This window comes from Spermophilus citellus, assembly GCF_964194105.1.
Source record: "Spermophilus citellus genome assembly, chromosome: 3".
In the NCBI taxonomy this organism is placed as follows: Eukaryota; Metazoa; Chordata; class Mammalia; order Rodentia; family Sciuridae; genus Spermophilus; species Spermophilus citellus.
This window is the reverse complement of record NC_138184.1, coordinates 103,616,995-103,638,976: the sequence shown is the minus strand read 5'-3', so window position 1 is coordinate 103,638,976 and position 21,982 is coordinate 103,616,995. Positions and strand designations below refer to the sequence as shown.

General features: G+C 60.2%; 1 protein-coding gene across 3 annotated transcripts in view; it reads right to left on the bottom strand.

Annotated features, from left to right (window-relative positions):
- The window catches only part of ADGRD1 (adhesion G protein-coupled receptor D1), a 99,169-nt gene that overhangs the window by 3,775 nt on the left and 73,412 nt on the right, over window positions 1–21,982 (bottom strand). For all 3 annotated transcript variants that reach the window (XM_081284960.1, XM_081284959.1, XM_081284961.1), the window contains 7 exons: window positions 16,865–16,968; window positions 15,988–16,099; window positions 15,505–15,658; window positions 9,270–9,336; window positions 6,975–7,041; window positions 5,356–5,447; window positions 874–1,000 (listed from right to left, as the gene is read on the bottom strand). In XM_081284960.1, the coding sequence (XP_081141086.1) occupies window positions 874–1,000; window positions 5,356–5,447; window positions 6,975–7,041; window positions 9,270–9,336; window positions 15,505–15,658; window positions 15,988–16,099; window positions 16,865–16,968 (723 nt within the window). The remainder of the gene's footprint in view (window positions 1–873; window positions 1,001–5,355; window positions 5,448–6,974; window positions 7,042–9,269; window positions 9,337–15,504; window positions 15,659–15,987; window positions 16,100–16,864; window positions 16,969–21,982) is intronic.

Genomic DNA, 21,982 nt, shown 5'->3' with positions numbered 1-21,982 from the left:
GGCTTGACTCAGGGAGGGGTGACAATAATGGGCTGGACATTGGCCTGACACCCTGAAACCACAGACTCCCACCCCAATGGAACCTCGGGTGCTTGCCTGCAGACCAGGGAGGACGATGACAGTGACAGTAAAGGACATCACCAAGCACCCAGACCTGCCGGCCAGCACCAGCAGACCCTCACAGAGAGGTCCCGCTTGGTGCAGGAGCACCTTAGGGCATCCTGCTGTGGCCTTGCTCCTTGGGAAGGACACTGGAGAGGACGGCAGAGGGTGAAGGAGGCCCTGGAGGGCACGCGGGCTGGAGGGGCCACCTGCCACCTTGCCCTGTAAGCCGCGTGAGGAAAACTGAATGCTCACGGCAACAAGGAGCTGGACACCAGCTACTGCTGGCCATGGGGCACCCCCACACTATGTGCACCTGCTCAGGGCATGGTGGGAACTGGGCCGTGCTGGTGAAGGGAACCTGCAGCTGCCCTCCCTGGGGATGAGTGGGTCTGAGGGCTTAGACTCTAGGTGTCCCATGTCTGTTTCTGAGGATGGGCCCCCTGCCTCCCCTTCCCACAGATGACATAACCCCGTTGCCTCCTCTCCCTGCCTGCCTCCCTCCTCAGAGCTGCTGGCAGACGGACCCTCTTCCCTTTTGGGCCGGATGTGCCGCCATAGATGGTGCCGGAGCACAGGCGCCCCACACTGAATGGGGTCCCAGCCCTGGGGCTCTGCCTTTGTAGAGCCCTGTCTGCTGTCCTCAGGCCTGGGGGAGACCCACACTGTGGGCTCAGGGTGGGTGGAGGCTACAGAGGCCACGCCCCCTGCACAACGGCTCATCAGGGCCACAGCCCACTGGCCTGCCTGGCTGTCCTTGCAGTCTTTTACCTGCAGGGAGTTGAGTATGGCAAACAGGTACTGGAAGACCAGGGCCCCGTCGTTGACGGCAAGCACACCAAACACCCATGAGGTGCCCAGGATGGGCAGCAGCACGGCCACGGCTTTGGCTGTCAACCTGGAAGAGAGCGGTGAGGGAGCTGGGGGCAGGTAGGGTGGCCCTGAGGACCGGCCTTGAGACTGAAGGGACCAGAGGACCTAGTGAGGCCTGGGCCTGGGCTGAACTGTGTTCACCTGCTCAGGTAGGACGTGACCCTGACTGTACCCTGAGAGCTGGTGGGCAGGCAGGAGCTCAAGTATCACCTGGGGTGGCCCAGGACACAGGCAGTGGCCCATCCAAGTCTTGTGGAGTGTGCGAAGGCCAGAGAGAAACCAGCCCCGACTTCTGGGGGCCCAGAGAGGTCGGCAGCAAGCGCAAGGTCCCGCCTCTTGGCAATCCAAGAGCACCCAACCCTGTGACGAGAAGCCACGGCACTGGCCTCTCTCCAGGCCCCATGGCTTCAGCCTTGGGCACTTTTGTAGCACAGACCTCGAGCTCGCAGGGGACGGGCAGACTGGCCACCTCCACTGCTCGCAGACATGGCTGGAGGAGGCACCAGACGAGAGCTTGCTGAACCGCACTGCTGATGGCCCCATCCCCTCCCACACAGGGTCTATGGTGGGCATTGCTGTCTCCTTGGCCCACAGGTCCCTTGTACAGGTGGGGCAGGGGACACTCTGACCCCAGAGGCCCCACAACCCCCAGTGATGGCCAAGACGGCACAGGTTTCATCAGTGGCAGAACCAGAGGGCCTACAAATGTCCCCCCCTCCTGGCCAGTGCTGACCCCCACCCTGCCCACAACCCAGGACACCTCCAGGCAGCTTTCTACAACTCAGATTTGCCCTCCCTGAGCAGCAGAGCCCCAGAGCCTCTCCTGCAGGGCATCACCCCTCCTGGGCTTAACTCTGCCCTTTCCTCATTGGCTGAAGTCTCACCAAGACAGCCAATCGTGTTGCCCACTGTCCTCTATAGAAAGGAGCATGTGACTCAGGCCAGCCAACCAAAGCAAGTCTCTGGGTGAAGACCACAAGAATCTTGCACAGGCCGGCACCTGACCCTGTCACAACTGCTTCCTCTCAGCCCTTGACACTTGTCCCTGTCTGTGGCCTTTCTGCAACTGGTCCCTTAGCCTCTTCCGTGAACCACTGGCTATCTCTCAAGACAGGATTTTCTGTGGCAGCCTAGAGCAGTCCTGCAAAGGAGCCCCTCCCCATGAAGTAAAGCGGGGAGAGATGGCAGAGGTCAGGCACAGACCACCTGTGCACAGAGGTCCCTGAGGGCCAACTCTGCTCTGGCTCACAGCACTGTGCCCTAGTAGCTGGCCTTGGGTACAAGGAGCCAGGGGCAACCTGGGCATGCTCAGGCAGACCATCCTACCCAGCCAGTGTCCGGGCAGAAGTGCCAGTCCCAGCTGCCACAGTGGGAGACACACCGGCCTCAGAACATCAGGAAGAGAAGCCTCACCAGGGCACCCTCAGAATGAGAGCCTTAGGATACTGGGTCTCAGTCCCCACTGTGTCTACAGAGCCTGGGACGGAGGTGGCATGGAGTCAGCTCTCAGCACACTCCAGGGGCTGCGTGAGTCAGGGGACTGGCTGTCTGGCTCAGGGCCACTTCTGACATGTGCTGAGCTCATGGTACACAAATGCCATCTGTCCCGACTTCCAGGACAGCTGGGCGCTCTACAGCGGGGGCCTTCTGCCTTCACACATGGGGGAAAACCCAGAGAATAATGGGGTCCTGCTGCCCAGCGCAGCCACTGCCACATGCCTCAGTTTACCCCTCGTAGCTCAGCACAGAGACTGTCTTAGTCTCCCTCTACACTCTGTGATGTCCGAGACCAACTTTGTCCTTTCAACACTGCAGCCTGAAAGTGCAGCACTGAGCCAGGACGCAGCCCTCAGGAAACGAGCCGTAAACCAAGAAAGGAGGAACAAACGGACGAGTGTGCAGAAGCATACAACAGGGTGCAGTGTCCCTCCCGAGGGGCAGCAAGGCATGGCCATGACGAGCCCGTCATTAGCCCAGGACCCTGACACCGACAGCTCCTGGCAATGGACCCCATAAACCAAGGGCTGTTCCAACACGTCCGCTCTCAGGGAGGCTGTGGCCCTGCTCTGATGATGTGGGTACAATAAAAATAAACCCCAGTCCCTGGAAACAAGCGCCCTGCACGCTCCAGCCATGTCTTTGTCCTGGGAAGCTGGGGGACAGTGGCAGCCTGAGGAGCAGGCATCAGATGGGCTGCTGCTCCAGGCTACAGCAGCAGCAGAAGGAGCTGGGGGACTTGCACCTGCTGGGGGCTCTCTGGGGTCTGCTAGCATGGCCAGGCTGCCAGCGCCACCTCGTCAGTTGACAGGGGAGGGGCCGTGGCCAGTGGAGGCAGCTGGGTGGCGATCTCCTCCCGATGCCTCACAGCCCGCCCAGGGCAGTGGGCCTGGTGTGGGGGCTCAGGCCCTGGTGAGTCTCCCTCCCAAGGCCCCTGCCACGGTGCACCCATGGGCCCGCCCCTTGCCCCACCACAGGGCCTGGGTCTCGTGGCAAACCTGTCTGCGCTCTGCTGCTTTCCTGTGGGTTTGGAACTGCAGCCAGTTAACAGATCTGTGAAGAGCGGAAGCCAGCCCTGTGAAGGCCCCCAAGGAAGCCTCTTGTCCTGTTACCCACTGGACACGCAGCTGGGACAAAGACAGCCACCAGGCTGCCCCTTGATAGGAGTAGAAGGGGCCGAAGGAGCTTCCAAGGTGGCCGCAGTTGCTACTTCCCTCTGCCTCAGAGCCCTGGGGGAGGGGAAGCTGGTGTGCCTCGGAAACTGACCAGGCCACAGGGAAAGTCAGGACAGCCCCGGTCAGACCTGGCCACTTAGAGAAGGGCAGCTGGTGTCAGCGGGCTGTGCTGGGCTGTGCCCCAGAGATAGCCACCCGCCTGGACAGTCTCCTGGAAGGCCATGTTCTTGGCTGCCATGTGCAGCCTCAAGGCCACCAGGGCAATGCCACCCTGTGGCTCTGCAGACACTGACCAGCTAGCCTAGGCACTTCCTTAGGGGAGCAGGGACAGCTGCCAGCCCCTGGGGACCCCATGGAGAAAGATGAGCAGGGGGCAGGCTGCCTCCCGGTGGGCTCTCAGGAGGGCAAGGAGGGAGAAGCGGGTCAGGGTGTCGAGGGCACAGGAGTGTCCTGGGGACAGGGAGGGCCTGGTCCTGCAGGGCAGCTCTCCCTCTGCCTCTCGGTGCAGGAGGAAAGAAAGAGCTCCTGACCCCGGGAGCATTTTCCCTCCCTGGCATAGGCTGGACTCTCGTGGGGGCAGGAGAGCTCCAAAGGGCTGCAGCCCCTGGAGGGTTAATTTACAGAGTTTGGATTTGTTACAGAATAATTATCTCATGGATTTGTTGCTGGCTTGTTTATGGCTTTTGCTCTCAGATCAGAAAAGATACACTAGAGCTAGTCATTTACAGTCAGTCAGTAGCCTCCAAACTCCCGTGAGAGCTGCCTTCCCGCCTTCAGCCCTGGACCTGGGGGGCTGGCACAGCCTAGCATCAGGGCGGCCCAGGAGACCCAGGCCCACCAGTCCTGTGGGTGCATCCCACCCTGCCAGGATGGATTCTAGGATGGCATGAGGCCCAGCGGTCCTGTCCTCCCCCTCAGGCACAGGGTGCATCAGAACAGGAGGGAGGGGATCTTTCCCTGGATTGAACTGTTGCAGCCATTCTGCCACCAGGAGGCCACAGTCACTCTGGGAGGGACACCAAAGTGGAGGAGGAAAGCTGCGGGGGAGGAGCTGATCTGGAGACAGTGCAGCCACCCAGCTGTGGCAAAGGAGGGTGCTGAGCTCTGCACCTTACCATCTCCTTGTGCACAAGTCCTAAGACAGCTTGTGTGGGGCATCAGCAGTGCCCTAGAGGATATGGCCAGAAGGCCAGAGGCAGCAGGTTGCGTGGGCAGGACCGTCCCAGAGAGCCCGCTCCTTCTCCAGATGGCTAGCCCAGCACAGGGGGAAGCTCTGCTATCAAGGGTCTTCTTCCACACAGTGGACCACGAGGGGGTCCTGTGGTCATCCATACTCCACAGTGAGGAAAGCCAGGCCCAGAGGCTAATGGACTTCAGGGTCAGCAAATGGTGGGCCACCTGCTCTAGAACTCCCCTCCCCCCTCATCCACCTCTCACCCCCGTGGGGCATTCCCAGGGGGACATTCACTCAATCCCTCTCTGTTCATGTGGGGGCTGCCAACCTGGGTTAGGACCTTGCCACGGGTCCCTGGCAGAGAACAGGGACCTTTGTGAGGACAAGGGCCAGGGCTGCCTGGTGAGGTCCTGAGGACCCTGAGCAAGATGAAGACTTGGGTGACGGCCATGGCAGCAGCATGGCCATCCCCTGTAGCCTGTGAGCAGCCTGGAGGGCAGCTTGACAGGACTGTAGAAGCCGTGGTCAACTTACTTGGAGGCACTGGGGTCCCCGTGTATCTTATAGCTGTCGGCACTGATCTGGGAGATGACCCTGGTCACGGCCACGAGGATGCCAATGTTGACCTGCATGGGAGGACCACCAGGAGGGACAGTGAGCAGGCCACAGCATTCACAGGGCCTCGGCGTCCACCCCGCAGCCAGCTCTCCTAGGCCAGCTGGTGTTGACACTGGGACAAACGTGTCCCAGGTCTCTGGGTGTCCCCAGCAGAAGACACGCAGGCCCGCCCAGGTGAGCTCAGGGGTGCCAGGAGAAGAGCAGAGATAGGCTCTAGAGTCTAGAATGACCTCTGGTGTCTGACCTGAGCTCCCGCTCACCTCCCACCTGCCCAGGCGCCCAGACCTGGTCCTCAGAGACTCCCTCCCCTCATGGTGAGAGAATAAGACGCTGCGATGCAAACTGACCTTCAAGGGTGAGAAACCCCGCCTGGCAAGCCACCCAGGCCTAGCCCTCACTTCCTGCCTCTCATGGTGCTTGGACACTGTGGTGGTGGGGTCCATCTGCCTAGCACAACCAGACCTGCCGGGAAGCTCCCTCAAGACACTGGAAGAGGCCCCAGCACATCTGTCCCTTCTCTCAGGCAGTTCTCAGGGTCCCGAGCAGGAGGGGCCAGGCGGGGACAGCAAGGGGAAGAGGCCCTCAATTTATGTCTGAGACAGGATGCACAGCTGGGCTGTGGGTTGCATGGTGGCTGGGCTCTACCCCTTGACTCTGAACGTGTCTGAGATGCTGGACACAGTGAGAGGTCAGCTCCAGGCCCAGATCCTCCATGGGAACATGCTCCTGCTTGTGGCAACGACACCTGGCAGTATCCCCCTCAGGCCCACGGGTAGGCTGCTGGCCTGTGCCTGCTTTGGTACACAGACACAGCAGGAGTCCCTAGGGGGTGTGGTCAGATCACCCGCGACCTAGCTGTATGTACGATGCCATATATCGCCAACAGTGGCCACATTCTGGGCCTTTCTGAGCCCCTCTGCTGGGCTTATCCTGGGGCCTTGGGACACTTTCCCTCTAACTCCGCGTCCACTACCTTTGCACTCCCAGGGCCCCCACCTCCTCCCAGTTCCCAGGAGCCTTTGCTGAGGGCTCTCTTCACAGCAAGAGACACTGTCTGTGCAGCGTCCCTGGGCAAAATGGGACCCTGTCCCTGACCTGCCGAGCCTCTCGCTGCTCCCACAGCAGGAAGTGAGCAAGGCTTAACCATATCTCTCTGCCGGGCACCCCGTCTTCCCCGGCCACCTCCATGCGGCAGCTCAGCCCCCCACTATCCTCTCCTCTGTGGAAGGAGAACAGAAGTTTCCCAAGGGCAGGGAGAGGGAAGGACTCAGCAGGCACCACCCAGCCCAGCACTGCACAGAGAAGAGCAATGTGGCAACACGGCTGCCCAGCCAAGAGCTCACCCTGCCCACGCCTCTGCCCCGAGCTCCAGCGGGAAGCACCAGGACCTGGGTGGCCCTGAGGGGGAGCCCAGGGCCTTCCCGGGACTGCAGCTGAGCCCCAGGGAGAGCAGGAGACAGCAATGCTGTGCCCTTGGGTGTGTCCTCAGGGAGCCCATCCACAGCCCTGCTCCGAACCCTTGTGTGGGCACCTACCACAATGACCAGCAGGGCAGGGGCCACGAAGGCCCAGATGGCGCCACTCCCCAGGGAGAGCCAGCAGCTGTGGAGGGAAGCAGAGTGTCACCTCGGCACCTGGCCCGTGGCCCCATCTTCTCCTCCATCCCCACTGCTCTCGGTCACAGTCCTGGGCCCCAGTCCCAGTGCTGATCCCACAATTACTTTTCAATCCCTGATAATCTCATGTCTCATTCTTGGAGAGGATCTTCCAGTCTACAGACTGGGTCAACAACCTCTGAAGAGCCCAGCCAAAGCCCAGAGTGGGTTTCCACACAAACTCTGCTGGGACTGGCCTCCTCCAGAGCACTTCAGACCGTGGCCTGGCCAGTGCCCTCCCCGAGGCCTGGTAGAATGGTGGCTACCATGGGAGGCACCCTGTCCTGCCCACTTACCAGGGGCTGCCAGTCAGCTACACCTCTAGGTCACTGTTCTAATATCCTAGGAGGCAGGGTCCAGTTTGAGGATGTGAAATTCCTCCCTGCTCCAAGACGTGACCCCAGAGCTCAGGCAAGAAGGCCAGGTCCCTTAGAGTCCCATACCTTCACAGAGCCTGTGGAACTACCCAGAGCCTCAGGATCCCAGGAGATGTCACCCTTCTGGCCCCCAGAAGCTAGTGTTCCCAGGACACTGAGCACATTGATGGGGCCTGGCCAGGCGTGGGGCCCAGTCTGGCACATGGTGTGATGTCTCGGGGCTACCTTTAGTTCACAGCAGGTCTGGCCCACGCATGACAAAGCTCAGCCTGATTCAGGTCCCATTTCAAGCCTACAGCATCCCTTGGTAAGGCTGTGGTCACTCCTATCCCACAGATGGGGAACTGAGGCCCAGAAAGCCCAGGTGACCCTCAACATGCAGGGGTGCCCTGTCCCTCTTCACCCCCCCCCCCCGGACCTCCTAGACCATGGGACACCAAATGCCCTAAACAGCTGAGAGTTCTGTGTGAGGCCATGTGTGTCTGGACACAGCCCTGGGAGGACACGTTTCGTCTGGACGCGCCAGGCGAGGAAGTGCACTGCCAGGACTCAAAACCAGCTCCCTGGGCTCCTGAGGGGTGGCAGCACCACCCAGGCAGCCTGCACTTCTTGACTTTCACCCAGAATGATACATTTATAGGACCTCAGGACCCTCCTGACCCTTCCTGCCCTGTAGCCCAGGGACCCCTGAACCTCGCCAGGCTACCCCCCAGCTCAGGGCAGGAGAGGCCAATGTCAGAGCTGGGTGAGGGGGTGGCCAACACCCATGAGCTATAGGGGCTCAGAGCAGGGCAAGTTCCCCGAGGTGGCTGGAGAAGGCCACTCTCTGCCATCAGGGCCTTAGCTTCTAGAGGCAACGGGATGGAGGCACAGCACCCAGATGCTTCCTCCTCAGTCCTCTGGCTCCACCCCTCCTCCGGGCCTCCATGGCCCTCGCTGCCCAGAGCAGAGGCTGCTTCTCCCCACTTGCCAACACACTGCCTCCCGGCCCTGGGGTGTTCCACTGACTTCTCTCCTCCATTCAGCTTCCTCCAGCTGCCCAGCCCCTGGCCCCTCAGCCTGGCAGGACAGGCTCAGCCTCCTGGGACCCCCAAGCAGCAGCCCTCCTCTGAGGAAGGGAATCTTGTTGTGGAAGGTAAGCCCCTCCTGGCTGGCTCCCCCTCCCCTCCTGGCTCAGCTGGCCCAGCAGTGGCCTGGCCCAGAGTACCCCTCCTGCCCAGCAGGGCATGCTCAGGCCTCCTGGGGCACATCAGCAGGCACTGGCTGTGCATGCATGTCTTCACTGCACTATGACTTATTGGGCACGCACTGTATACTGTGCACTTGCTAACCACCTTTTCTCAGGGCTCCTGGGGCATAAACTTGGGCTCCATGGGGGACCACAGGGTGAAAAAATTCCATCAGAAACTTCCACCAGCCATCGTCCTACCTCTGAAGGATACTGTGACACTCCCCCATCCTGCCCCCTGGGGGCTGTGACACCCCCATCCCACCCCTGGATGTGCTGTGACATACCCACCCCTCCCTTGGGGTGCTGTGTTACCCTCATCTCTCTCCTAGGACACTGTGATACTCCCATCCCTCCCCTAGAGCACTGTGACACCCCCATCCCTCCCCGGGGGCACTGTGACACCCTGTATTACGTGTGCCCAGGACTGTCACACTGCCAGGGCCTGGGGCAAGGGACCAGTGAGCCCTGCAGCCAGAACAACAGAGGGCCAAGGCCAGCAGGTCTACTGGAGCCCTTCCCCACAGAGGACCCTCCAAACACAAGACACTGCCGGGACACCTCACTCACTTGTCACTGGTCCCGTAACTATCCAAGGCGGATGCTATGGTGATGATGCAGATGAGTAGCGGGGACCCTGTGGAGAGGAGAGAGAGAGCTTGTCAGCCCGCCCGCTTCCTGTTACACCAACTTCAGCCAATGCTGGCCACAGAGCCCCTGCCCTCAAGGAAGCATGGGCAATGGAGGCCAGGCATGGGCACTCACACCCACTCACTCTCCCAGGCTCTAGCCAAGAAGCCCAGGAGTCTATCCCAGGGACAGGCCAGCTGCACTGACAGGTAGGGAAGCCCCACTCAGCTTGTGTGACCCGAGGCTCTCACCAGGTGGAGCTGGCCCAGAGGGACTGTGGCAAGAGCTAAAGGCATTTCTGTTATAATGGTGAGCCCCTAGGCATCAGGTCGGAGGCCAGAGGTTCTGCTGACCCCATAGTACACTGCACCCCAAGGAGAATCATAGGCAGAGCCATACACAGTGCACTGCAACCCCAGGAGGATCATAGGACAGACCTCCTCACAGTGCACTGAAGCCCCAGGATCACAGGAGGATCATAGGACAGACCTCCTCAAGTGTACTGCATCCCAAGGAGAATCATAGGGAGAGCCATCCACAGTGCACTGAAGCCCCAGGAGGATCATGGGACAGACCTCCTCACAGCGCACTTCAGCCCCAGGAGGATCACAGGACAGACCTCCACACAGTGCACTATAGCCCAAGGAAGATCATAAGAGACATCTCCTCATAGTGCACTGCATCCCCAGGAGGATCATAGGAAAGACCTCCTCAAGTGCACTGCACCACAAGGAGAATCATAGAGAGAGCCATCCACAGTGCACTGAAGCCCCAGGAGGATCATGGGACAGACCTCTTCACAGTAAACTTCATCCCCAGAGGATCATGGGACAGACAACCTCACAGCGCACTGCAGCCCCAGGAGGATCATGGGCAGACCTCCTCACAGTGCACTGCATCCCCAGGAAGATCACAGGACAGATCTCCTCATAGCATACTGCGTTCCCTGGAGGATCACGGGACAGATCTCCTCACAGTGCACTGCAGCCCCAGGAGGATCATGGGACAGACCTCCTTACAGTGCACTGTGTTCCCAAGAGGATCACGGGACAGACCTCCTCACAGTGTACTGCGGCTCCATGGGATCATGGGACAGACCTCCTCACAGTGCACTTCATCCCCAGAGGATCATGGGACAGACCTCCTCACAGTGCACTGCATCCCCAGGAGTTTCACAGGACAGACCTCTTCATAGTGCACTGAGTCCCCAGGAGGATCACAGAACAAACCTCCTCACAATGCACTGCATCCCCAGGAGGATCATGGGACAGATCTCCTAACAATGCACTGCATCCCCAGGAGGATCATGGGACAGATCTCCTCACAGTGCACTGCAGCCCCAGGAGGATCATAGGACAGACCTCCTCACAGTGCACTGTAGCCCCAGGAGGATCATGGGACAGACCTCCTCACAGTGCACTGCAGCCCCAGGGGGATCATTGGCAGAGCCCCCACAGTGCAGAGGATCATGGGACAGAATCAGTGGTGTCAGCTGAGACCCCCTGAAGATCCACAGGGAGGCGGGGAGGGAGCAAGCTCAATTGGCCTTGGAGTCCTGGGCGGCCAGCTGCACTGTCGCGGACACTGTGCCCAAGCAGCCAATGTTTGAGACAGTGCTGCTCAGGGAGCCACACCACCTCACCATCCATGTGGCTCAGGGGCCTCCTGTCCCTGGCTCTAGAGGCAGGTGACTCACAGGGGCTGCTGGGACATCCAGTGCTTGGCCACAGTGACTAGTCAGGGCACTTAGCCCTGATGGACAAATGAGACCCTGTTAAGGGACTTCCTTAACATGGCTGTGCGAGAAGCTCCCACTGGTTCCTGGGAGAGCGAGGACCAGGGGGACCCTTATCCACCCAGCCGCCTTGGCATCCAGGGCAGAGATGCAGCACCAACTTAGAGAATGTTAAGGAAAGCAAAACTTTTTAAAAAATTTTTTTGTACTGGGGATCTAACCCAGGGGCACTCTACCTCTCAGCTATATTCCCAGCCCCCTTATTTTTGAGACAGGACCTCACCAAGTTGTTGAGGCTGGCCTGGAACTTTGTGATCATCCCGTCTCAGCCTCCCCAGTCACTGGGATGACAGGCGTGCGCCACCATGCCTGGCAAGGAGGGCAGATGGTGATTGTGGATCAAGCTGAAGTCCACCACCCTGGACCTTTTTCATTAGGTAAGCCATTAGACTCCCTGCTTGCCTAAGCCAGTTTGAGCCAGACTAAGTGTGACTAATTAAGTGCTTTCAATGATTTACAAAGCCGTCAGACTGTGTGGAAGAGGTGGAGGTCAAGGGAAATCTAAGAAAAAACACCTGGACTGGCAATTCCCAGAGATTTCAGTGTCTTGGCAAAGAAGGGATTCAAGGGTTGGATTGGTTTTAGAGGCTCTGCCCTGACCCCAGGTGAGCTGGCCTCCAATCTCCCTCTGCAGCTGGGAAGGGTCAGAGGTGAATGTGCCTGTGACTGAAGGGGAGACACATCGCAGCATGGCCCAGGCTGAGCCACCACAGCACCCGCTCTGGCAGCCAGTCCTGCACACACACCTGTGCTCTGAGGCAGAGCCCTTGTGAACCTGTTTCTGCAAACAACGCACCCAGCGGCTCAGAGAGCAGAGCACCCTGCAGGAAGCTAGATCTGGCGCAGCAGCCCCATGGGGTGTCCCTGCTCTCCACCCTCTGCAGAAGGATAGCCAGGGCCAGCTCCCTGTTCCACCTGGGCCTTCCCCAGAGGGCCATCAAGGCCCTCTTTAGTTCAGATTCCTGAACTAAAGATGGGGTGGGAACACGGGGTGGCTCTTGGTTCCCTCCTGGCAGGTTCTGCACTGGAGGAGAAGACGGGCAGGCTGTCTTCCCAGCACCTCCAGGCCACAGCTGCCCAGCACCCTGGGGGGAGGGGCGTCCTGCCCCCTTCTTGAATACCAGGGTTTCGGATTTTGTTTTTAAATTAAACACCTTGGAAAGAATCTTGCCCCTGAAACACTTTGCTTCAAATGTGGAATAAATGAATTACTGAATGTCCCAGTCTCATGAGAGAGACTGAATTGCAATAAAGGGAAATAAAACAGGCCACCTTCCTTCCTCCCCTGCTGAGCTTGTGATCAGATTCCTCTCTTGCAGGGAGGTACAGACTCTGCTTCTCACCCTCCCCTCCTCTCCTGGGTGTCCCCACACTCCTGGGGGTAGTGCCACTCCACTCACCTCATGCCCCTCACAGTCCCCGCAGAGCACCTGGCCCCCAGCAAGCCTTAAGGACAGTGGCTGACTTGACCACCCTGTGCCCCTACCTCAGCTCTGAACAGCCTTGGGGCTTCCAGAGCATAGTACTGCCGGCAGGTTGGTACATGGCCAGGTGAGGAACAAGCGTCCGTCTCCAGGGCTCTAAGGGCTCCGCCTGCAGTGTGGCCTCTCCTGCTCTGGGTCAGCCTCCAGCTCCTTCTTAATTAATGGCAGAGGCTGGGAGAGCCTGCTGCCTGGAGACTGTCTTTACTTAGGCCCAAAGCCAAGGAGCTGGTTTGGGATGAGGGACGCAGCTCACGGGCTCCTGATGAAATTAATTAAGGGGAAGCTGACAGGGAGATAGATGGAGGGCTGAGATGGCGCCTGGCTCTGTTTGTACGCAGCTTGCCTCGGGGCCACAGACTCAAACCCTGCAGGGACCGCAGGCGTCTGTATCAGAAGCCGCATAGTTGCAGCCTGTGCTGCCTAGCAGGAATACAAACTCGGTGTGCGTGGACCTCCTCGTTCTTCAAAAGAACTTGGTAATTTTATGCAAAGTCCCTCAATTTTCAAGTATTGGCAAATAACCCACTTTTCTCCAACATGGCTCCTGCAGGCTGCATCGACTCGATTATCACACACACTCCCACCCGACCTTGGCGGCTCTGCTCACTGGGCTCCTCTCTCCCCCTCAGGACGGATTCGTCAACCCTTTCCATACATTCCTCTGTCTTTGCTGGGGCTTATTATTCACGTGCTGCGTGCGCACGCCTGCGCCTCTAAATGGCGTGATTCTTTCCTTGGAGAAACTGGAAAACTGAAGGTGGAGGGCAATCACCTTCTAAATCCTTGCTAATGGAGTCAGACTCACAGGAAGAAGCAGCTCTCCCCTGGGGAGGGCTCGCTGGGAGTGGACAGGGGTAGACATTTGGACTTGGGGCCAGTGTGTGCAAATGGTGACCCTGCAGCGGGGGCAGCAAGGTGGGCCCCGGACTCCGTGCAGACCTCAGGGATTCCCTGCAGGGGCAGCTGCAGTGGGGAGGAGGGGCCTAGGTCTCCTGCTCCCTGCTCCCTGCTCCCCGGGGAGGCCATGAGGGATGCATAATTTAACTCCACTTCATTCCTCAAATAAATTACATTTGCCAATTCAAAGCACAAAGTAAACAAGCTTAATCTCCTCCTTGCATGATGAGGGCTGCGAAAATTAAATCTATTTGGAGAAAACTAGAAACAGGCAGCAGGTCCCCAGAGCCGGATCCACACCTCGCAGCAATGGTAAGAACACCAGGTAACAGCCCAAGCCTTGCAGAAAGGGGGCCCTGTGCTCGCCCAGACGCCCCAGCATGGGCAAGAGTCCAACCCACTGGCTTTCCATGGGAGAGGACGCCCAGGCCCGGGCACAGACGCTCTGGCTGAGTGGTTTAAACAAACTTTCAGTCTGTGCATTTTCCTAAGGTGCCCAGCAAACGAAGGCAAGTTCACTTGGGAAAATCCCCTACTCTGGCTGAGAACTCAACTCCGGCTTCCCCACCAGCCCCATGCGTGCGAGGAAGCCACAGCTCCAGCAGTTGGACACCACAGGCCTCATCAACCGCCCCGCCCAGGGTAAGACCCCGCCTCCCATTCCCAGAACCCCATGTCTTGGAACTCTGAGCCAGGGGCAGCTGCTGCAGGGGCTTCCTGCCCTCCGGCTCCAGCTGGCAGTGTGCAGGGCCCCACGGTAGGTGGGCTAGAAACATGGGGCTTCTCTGTCCCTTCTCAGCTGGCTCTCAGGGCAGAGGCCATGTCCCCCTGCCCCTGGCCTTGGGGAATTTTCCCAGGAGAGAAGCAGGGGGTTAAACCACAACACTCTAAAGTGCTCCGCGTGCGACCCGAGTCCGTTGGAGGAGTGTGGAGAGCTGGAACCAAGGGCACACCCTGGAAAGGGATGGGGCCTGAGGGTGCACCAGGAAGAGGAAGGTCCCAGAGCACCGCACTGGGGAGAAGAGGCAGGGAGAGCCAGGCAAGGGACCCCACTAGGCCTGCACCTCAAAGACTGGCCTCAAAGCCACCCTGCAAAGGGTCATGGAGTGGGGTGTGCCCTAGGTCCTTGCTGGGAACAACAGCAACCCACTGGCACTTGGAGGAGCCTGTGGTGGCCCACATCTCACAGGGAGGGGTTGGGGGGACCCTTCAGGTGAGCCTCCAGCATGCCAGGGGCCATGCTCTTGCCAAGGCTATGTCCCTGACCCAGAGCAGAGCCCCAAACACCAGAAGCATAACCCACAGAACTGAAGGGAGAAGTCACAACACAGCAGGTGGTGACTTCAGGACCCGCTCTCCAGGGACAAACAACTAGAGGAAAATCAAAGAGGAAACAGAGACAGGCCTGAGCGGTCCGCAGAGCACCTGTCCAAGCCACAGCGGCCATCTGCTCATCTCCCAGCACAGCCATTTACCAACTGTACAACAAACCCCACAAGCTCACGAGTCAGACTAGCCATTTCAGGGGAAGGGGCAGAAATCCTAGGAAGAGACAGGAGAGGCACAAGTCTGTGGAGGTCAAACAGCGAGGGGTCAGAGAAGGATGTTTGAGAACCAGAAAGGCTCTGAGGTGCACGGAAACACACACACATGGAGCACGGGGCAGTCAAAGTAGCGCCAAGAGGGAAATGCACGCCTGGTACCCCGCAGTGGGCACTGAGCCCATACTGTCCCCACACACAGGAGGAGAGAACAGGGCCTGAGCAGGGGGCAGGAAGGGTGAGATGAAAGCAGGAATTCATGAGATGGTCAACAGAAAGGCAAGACTCTCAACATGGGTTCTCTGTAAGACCAAGCCCCCAGCCACGTCGGGACGTTGGAGTGTTTCGGGAGACATGGGAGCTTTGCCCTGGACCAGCAGGGCTCCTTCCTCCCGGCCACAGAAGGCATCATCACCCAACCCCCCTCCGCGTCTGCCCTCGTACCCCGGCCCACCTACCCCAGCCCAGCCCATAGTAGTAGAGGTGCTTGCTGTCTTCCGAGCCGAAGACCTTGACCACCATGCTGTAGAGGTGCAGCCCTTCCACCAGCATCCAGGCGAAGGCGCTCAGGAAGAAGTAGTGCAGGAGCATGGCCAGCACCTGGCAGGGGATCTAGGGGTCGGCGGAGATGGGGAGACCGGGGTGAGGGGTCTGCTGTCGGCCCAGCCTCCGCCTCAGCCTCCGCCTCGGGCAGCTTCTGCTCAGGCGGCCTCATTTTCTTCCTGGGGAGACCAGGCTGCCCTTTCTGGTCCTGGGGTTTGTCTGTATCTGCTCAGGGCTGGCCAATCATCACCGAGTCCCTCCCAGGCATGGTGTCCTGTCCAGGAGAGGGCCTGGCCTTCCCTCTGCAGAGACCAGCCCTGCCGCAGGGGAAATCTGCATGCGCACCCCAGTGAGGTCGGGGAGGCAGGATGGCCCCAGCATGAGGGCTGCCCACTCACCGTGCCCGGCTCAGCATGGAAGCTGATGAGCAGCAGGACCTGGGCCACCAGGACAGCAAAGGACAGGTTGGCATGGATGTGGTAGCGCTGGTTCCTGATGGTGCTGACAGAGCTGAGGACACAGTGGGGCATGAGTCCCAGTGCCAGCTCAGACTCTGCCACCCCTCCCCAGGCGGGGCACCTGTTGCCCCCACAGGGTCCCAATGTCCATTCCCCTAAATGGAGTCTTACAAAGCTCAGCCCAGTGTTGCCCCTCCTTGCTTGGATTGTTCTGGCTCCCGATTGCTCTTAGATGGGATCCTTGCCCTTCCACAGCCCCAGTGGCCCTGCAGTCTGAGCCCCCGCCTCTAGCCCCAGGGCATTTGTACCTGCTGTTCCCAAGCAGGGCTCTGCATGGTGGCTCAGATGCCTCCTCTCAGACAGAGCTTCCTGACCTCCTGCCCTGAGCAGCTCACCTCATTCTGTCCTGTAGGCTTTCCTCCTCTCTTAACCTCTGACAATACCCACCCAAGCGTATCCCTGTCTGTCTTGGCACAGCCGGGCCCTCAGAGCTGACCACATGCCCAGTGTGGCCTGCTGAGGAACAGGTCGTCAGCACGGATGCCATATCTGCCCTTGCCTGGGTCTGGGCTGGGGGTCTTTGCAGGAACTTCCTGTGTGGCTGAAGCCTGGGTCCCCACTCCACAGCCCTTCCCTGCACTGCAGATTCAAGGGCACAGGCGCTGGGTCAGGGTCATCGGCCCAGGGTGAACTGGGCCCGAGCAGGGCTGGGCTGCCCCGTGGGACTGCAAACGCCAGGAGGAGATGCAGGGGGGCAGGGGAATCGACATGTCTGTGAAGCTGCCCACCTCCCGGAGCTGGGGACAGGGTGACTTACGACAGAGCTGCGAAGGTGACCAGCGTGGCGGCCAGGCAGAGCACCGACAGTGAGCAGCCGACGTAGCTGATGGACGACAGCGCCACCTGGTGGCCGCGTGTAAGCTGCAGGAGCAGAGAGGGGCGTGGGCGCAGGCCAGAGGGCCCAGATCCGGTCACAGCGCCCACCCCCGCGCCTGCAGTTGCCCCCATGGGCAGTCTTAAGTGGTGCCCCTGGATGCACAGCACCTGGGGTGCTGTAGGCTGCTCGGCCACCCTCAGATCCCTCAGGTCTCCTCCCCACACCTCCTGCCTAGGCTGGGCTGCCTGCAGAGGGGAAGAGCAGGGTCCAGAGCAGACCGCCAGGGTTCAAGTCCAGCTGGTCTGTGTCCCAGTAGATGCTCTGGAACCGAGTGGGCTGCAGGCCTCTGGCCGTGAAATGAGACATTGCCGCGCCTGTGTCAGGGCACCAGGGGCTGAAGGGATTTACTTACAGTATGGCTTGGAGGGTGCCTGCTGGGTGGCATGCTGTGACCCTGTGGTGGGTTGGTGCCCACTCTGCACCCCCATCCCACCCCACCCCACCAAGAGTGACAGCCCTTGGCATGGCTGCTCCTTCTGCACTAGCACCCACAGGCCCCAGCACCTGCAGCCTACATGGACTTCACACTCACCTCCGGGGCGTGTGACACCTTTCAGACATCAGGCAGTGTGTAAATGCAGATGCCACAGGCCACCCCACAGCGCAGCCTCAGGACAATGGCTCCCATCTGGGCCTCAGGGTTGGACACAAATCGCCCTGGGCCCCACCTGCTCCCGAGGCTCGAGGCTCAAGGCCAGGCCTGCTGCCTGTTGTCAGAGGCCTGGGTCCTGAATGCCTTGTGGATGTCTTGTCCAGAGGCCACAGACCACACACCAAGATCCGTCCCTAGGACAGGAGGGGGCCTCCGCCTCCAGCCCCCACCTGTGGCACTGCTGGAGGGCCTAGAAGCTGCTCCCCAGCACTGCTCATGAGGAGGGGCAAAGGCCTCACAGAGGGAATGCTGTTGGCCAGGGGAGGAAACGCTGTAGGCCCCAAGGCCCAGCCCGGAGGCAGAGGTCAGGAATGGACACAAGGCACAGGGACTGTGGGAGTCAGTAGGACTGGCCACACACCCTACAGTGTGTGATTCACAATGGAGGTGATTTTTCCATGGGGTCAGGAAGCCTGGCCTCCTCTCTGGGTCCAGTCCTTGAGTGCTGCAGGATGCATCTGCAGGGCACCTGCGGGCTGAGCAGGTTCCATTGAGAACTCCCAGCTGGGCAGAGCTGCCTGCCACAGGCCTCAGCCCTGAGTGTGGGGCTGTGTGCCCTGCCTTGGGGCCTCAGCCACCAGCCACCAACCTCAGCCACCCAGCCAGGGGTCTTAGATGCCAGCAAGGGGCCTCAGCCACCTAGTTAGGGGCCTCAGCCACCCAGCCAGGGGCCTCAGCCGCCAGCCAGGGGCCTCAGCCGCCAGCCAGGGGCCTCAGCCACCAGCCACCAGCCTCAGCCACCCAGCCAGGGGCCCAGCTGCCAGCCAGGGGCAGGATCCTCCTCTCCCTGCAGGTACATGGGGGTACTTTGTCCTGAGCACCCAAGTCAGGTCCCAAACCTTGAGTTCTTGGGTCCAAGCTGCCCCTGCCCAGCTCTGCCCACAGGCTGACCACTACTAGCTGGTGCCAGGTCCCTGCCAGGTGGGACAGGCATTGTGGGGATGAGGTCAATGGCCCTTTTCTCACTGTGCCATGGGTGGCTTTGGGGGCAATAGTCACATCTCTGTTATGGCTCCTGCTGGACTTGCTGCCCTATCCAGGGCTCTGCCCTGCATCTGAGACAGATGGCTCCTCTGTGGCTGGCCCTCATGCATCACCACCTCATGGAGCTTCAGGTCTTCCTCCCTTTGAAGCAGCTCCTGAATTACCTCTCCACTCTGAGAGGCCACTTCCCCAGTTGCCCCCCTCTGAATTGCATATGGCGCCGCTGAGGGGAGCGTGAGAGGTCCAGGTGGGTAGCAGGGGTGAAGTGGTCAGTCATGGGTCCCTTGGTGGCCCTGTAGAGAGGCCACTGCCTCTGAGGCGGGCAAGTGGCCTAGGAGGAGTCCCCTCTGGACACCAGCCTGCCCCGCAGCAACCAGGCTGCAGGTGGCTCATTTCCACGTGTCCTCGGATGCCAGTCCACCTCCATCAGAGGACCCAGCCTGGGAGGCTCTCTGCCTGGAGCCGGCAAATGCTCTTGCCATTAAGACCCAGGATGGTCACCAAGCCAGGGCTGCCTGGGTGGGAAGGAGCAGCTCACCAAGAACTGGAGGGGAGAGAAGAGGCACTAGAGGGCAGGCAAGGAACGGGGGTAGGCACGTGCCCGCCAGCCTGGACTGCTCTTTGGCCTTTGTCCACTGGTCCTTCCCTCAGCTCCATGCTTAGGGTCCCTGCACAACCAGTGGAAGATGGACCGTGAGGGGTGGGGCCAGCGTCCCTGCCAGCCCGGTGTGTCTCTCTGTGGTCCCAGCTCCTGCTGCACGGCCCCACCAACCCTGCCTCATAAGGAAGGCCCCTAAGGAGGCACAGAGGCTGGGGGTCACACGGTGGCTCTCATGGGCACGGCCGGACTATGCCATCAGGACAACTAGACCTGTTTCTAGGAAGCGAGCCGTCCTCACACAGCGCCACCCTCTGTCAAAGGATGAAGCAGGGCTCGGGGCTTAGGGCCTCCGTGGAAAAGCCCGGCTTCTTCAGAGGCTGTTTGGGAGGGAGACAGGCAGGTGGTCACCGGAGGCTGTTCTCAGGCTCGGACCTGCTGTTGCCCGACTGCCTCCCACACCTATCCTTACAGAACACAACAGGCTCCCCTCTCCTCCTGCCCTGGTTTCCCCTGCACCCCAGGGCAAGCCCCAGGTCCCTGCAGGCCCTCACTCCTGACAGGGTCGGGGCTGGCGGCTGCCCAGGGGTGGCCCCACTGCTGCTGTCTTGCTTCCAAGACGAGGCAGGTTCCTGATGCCCACACAGCACAGGGGTAACCTGTGCCACCACAGCCCCTCCAGCCCACAGGCCTCCAGCTCTGAGCTGCCCACCCTGTAGACACCTAGCCCTTGGCCTGCTGTGGGCCCTCCAAGATGGGGATGCTCCAACCCAGCCTGGCCTGTCTCCACACCTGGCCACCAAGCCCCCCAGGGTGAGATCCTGATTCTGAGGGCAGCCCCTTCCCGAGATGGGATCCCCAAGATGAGGTCACCCCTGGAGGCTTCCCTCTGCAGAAGCTCAAGCCCCCCCCCCCACAGCTCCAGGGCAGACTCTTATTCCTGAAGGTTCTAGAATAAAACAAGCCATGGCTGTCTTTCCCCCAATAGTAGTAGCCTAGGCCTGGCAAGAGGGCTAGTTTAGAGCCATCCAGGTTGGGAGATGGGTGCTTGGGGCTGGGCACTCAGCCTTGGTGGTGTCCACTTCTCCCACAAAAAGGGTCCTGCCACACTACAGATGGGGAGGCGCGGCTCAGCAGGACCCTGCCAGGGCCACTCAGCACGTACTGGGTGGGATGAGCCTGCATCTCTGGCTACCAGTGGAGGGGACTGCTGCTGCCCCAGCCCTAGAAAAGACAGACCTAGTGCAGAGTCACTCACGGGGAGTCCTGACACAGGCCAAGGAGACCCTGCAGGATAGGAAGCTGTTTCCTCAGAGCCATGGCATATTGCGTCTGCCCTGGAGAATCGCAGCACAGCCCTGCCCATCTCTGCCCCTGGGACATTGTGGCTCACACAGTGGCTCCCCAGCCCCAGTGCCACCTTGTAATGGGGCACATGCCCAGGTCACGGTGCCCAACCTGCTGACTGAGCCCTTGCAGTCAGCACCTACTTGGGTGCCGCTGAGCATAGCTCCGCCAACCCACCCAGGGTGTGGACGGGCCCTGACTGGAGGGCTCCTGTGGAGCTGTGCCACCCAGTGCCCCAGCTGCCCTTCCGCTCCCACCCGCGGGCAGATTTAGAAATGCCAAGAAAAGCCTGGAGTTTGCTTGAGGACATGGATCCCTGAGTCAGAGACCACAAACTCAGGCTTCCAGAGAGGCTCTGGATAAAATCCCACTGCAAAAGGAAGCTTTGTCTCCTGCTCAACACCAGCCCCCTGCATGGGCCAGCACATCCCCCAGAGGGAAGCCAGCGTGTCACTGTCTCCAACAAGCTGGGTGCAATGGGGCCGCTGCATCTAGGGGGTAGAGCCCGGTGCTGGGAGCCCACTGCAGCCTGCGGGGGCTGCGGCTAGGCAGCTCCAGCTGATCCAGTCGGGAGTGAAAGCTCAGTGCAGCCAGGCCTTCTGCCTTTTAAAATCAGGAATCCAGACCTCTAGACAGTATATCTGGGTTTAAACATTTTAAATGGGGACTAAAGGAAACCTGTCCACTGATCAAAGTCGGCCTGTGTACCACTGTGAGACTGTCCTGGTGAGGCACGCTTCCTGTGGTTGCCCCTAGGGGGCTTGTTGGAACGGCTTTCCCAGGTGACGCTGTGCTAGCCCAGGGCCCTTGCACATCCTCCCCCGGGGCACAGAGCAGCTGCCTGTGCCCACATGGTTCCTGAAGAACCTGGGGAGGAACCAAGGATGAGGCACTGGGCATTGGCTTCTGCCAGCTCAGAGGTGGGCCCACACAACCTGGGGAGCACACAGGGCTGATGCAGATGGAGCTATGTTTCCCTGAGCTGGGTGCAGTGGCTTCAGGGGTCAGCGCCAGCCCTGAGCCTCCTGGTCGCTCTCTCTTCTGCCTACATATTCCTCCTCTAAGTCAGCTGCAGCACCCGCTCTCAACCAAAGCAGTGGGTGGTGCACCCCCAGGCCCTGGTGGGGCCAGCCCACAGCAGCAGCCACAGCATAGGGGGTCAGTCCCTAATGGCCTCTCTCAGGACAGTGTAAACCCAGCTCCACCTGCCTGCCTGTGCCCAGCAGCTGTGGTGCGTATGGTCAGCTCTGCAGGCCCTGCCAGCCTGTGGGGGAGTTCCAGTCCCTCCTAGTGGTGCTGACTAACACATGCCTGGCTCACACAGCAGCTGGCACAGGTGATGCAAGCCAGGCTCTCAGGAAGGAACAGTGGGCACCACCCATTCTTGAAACCACCACACCTGGAGGCTGACTTTGGG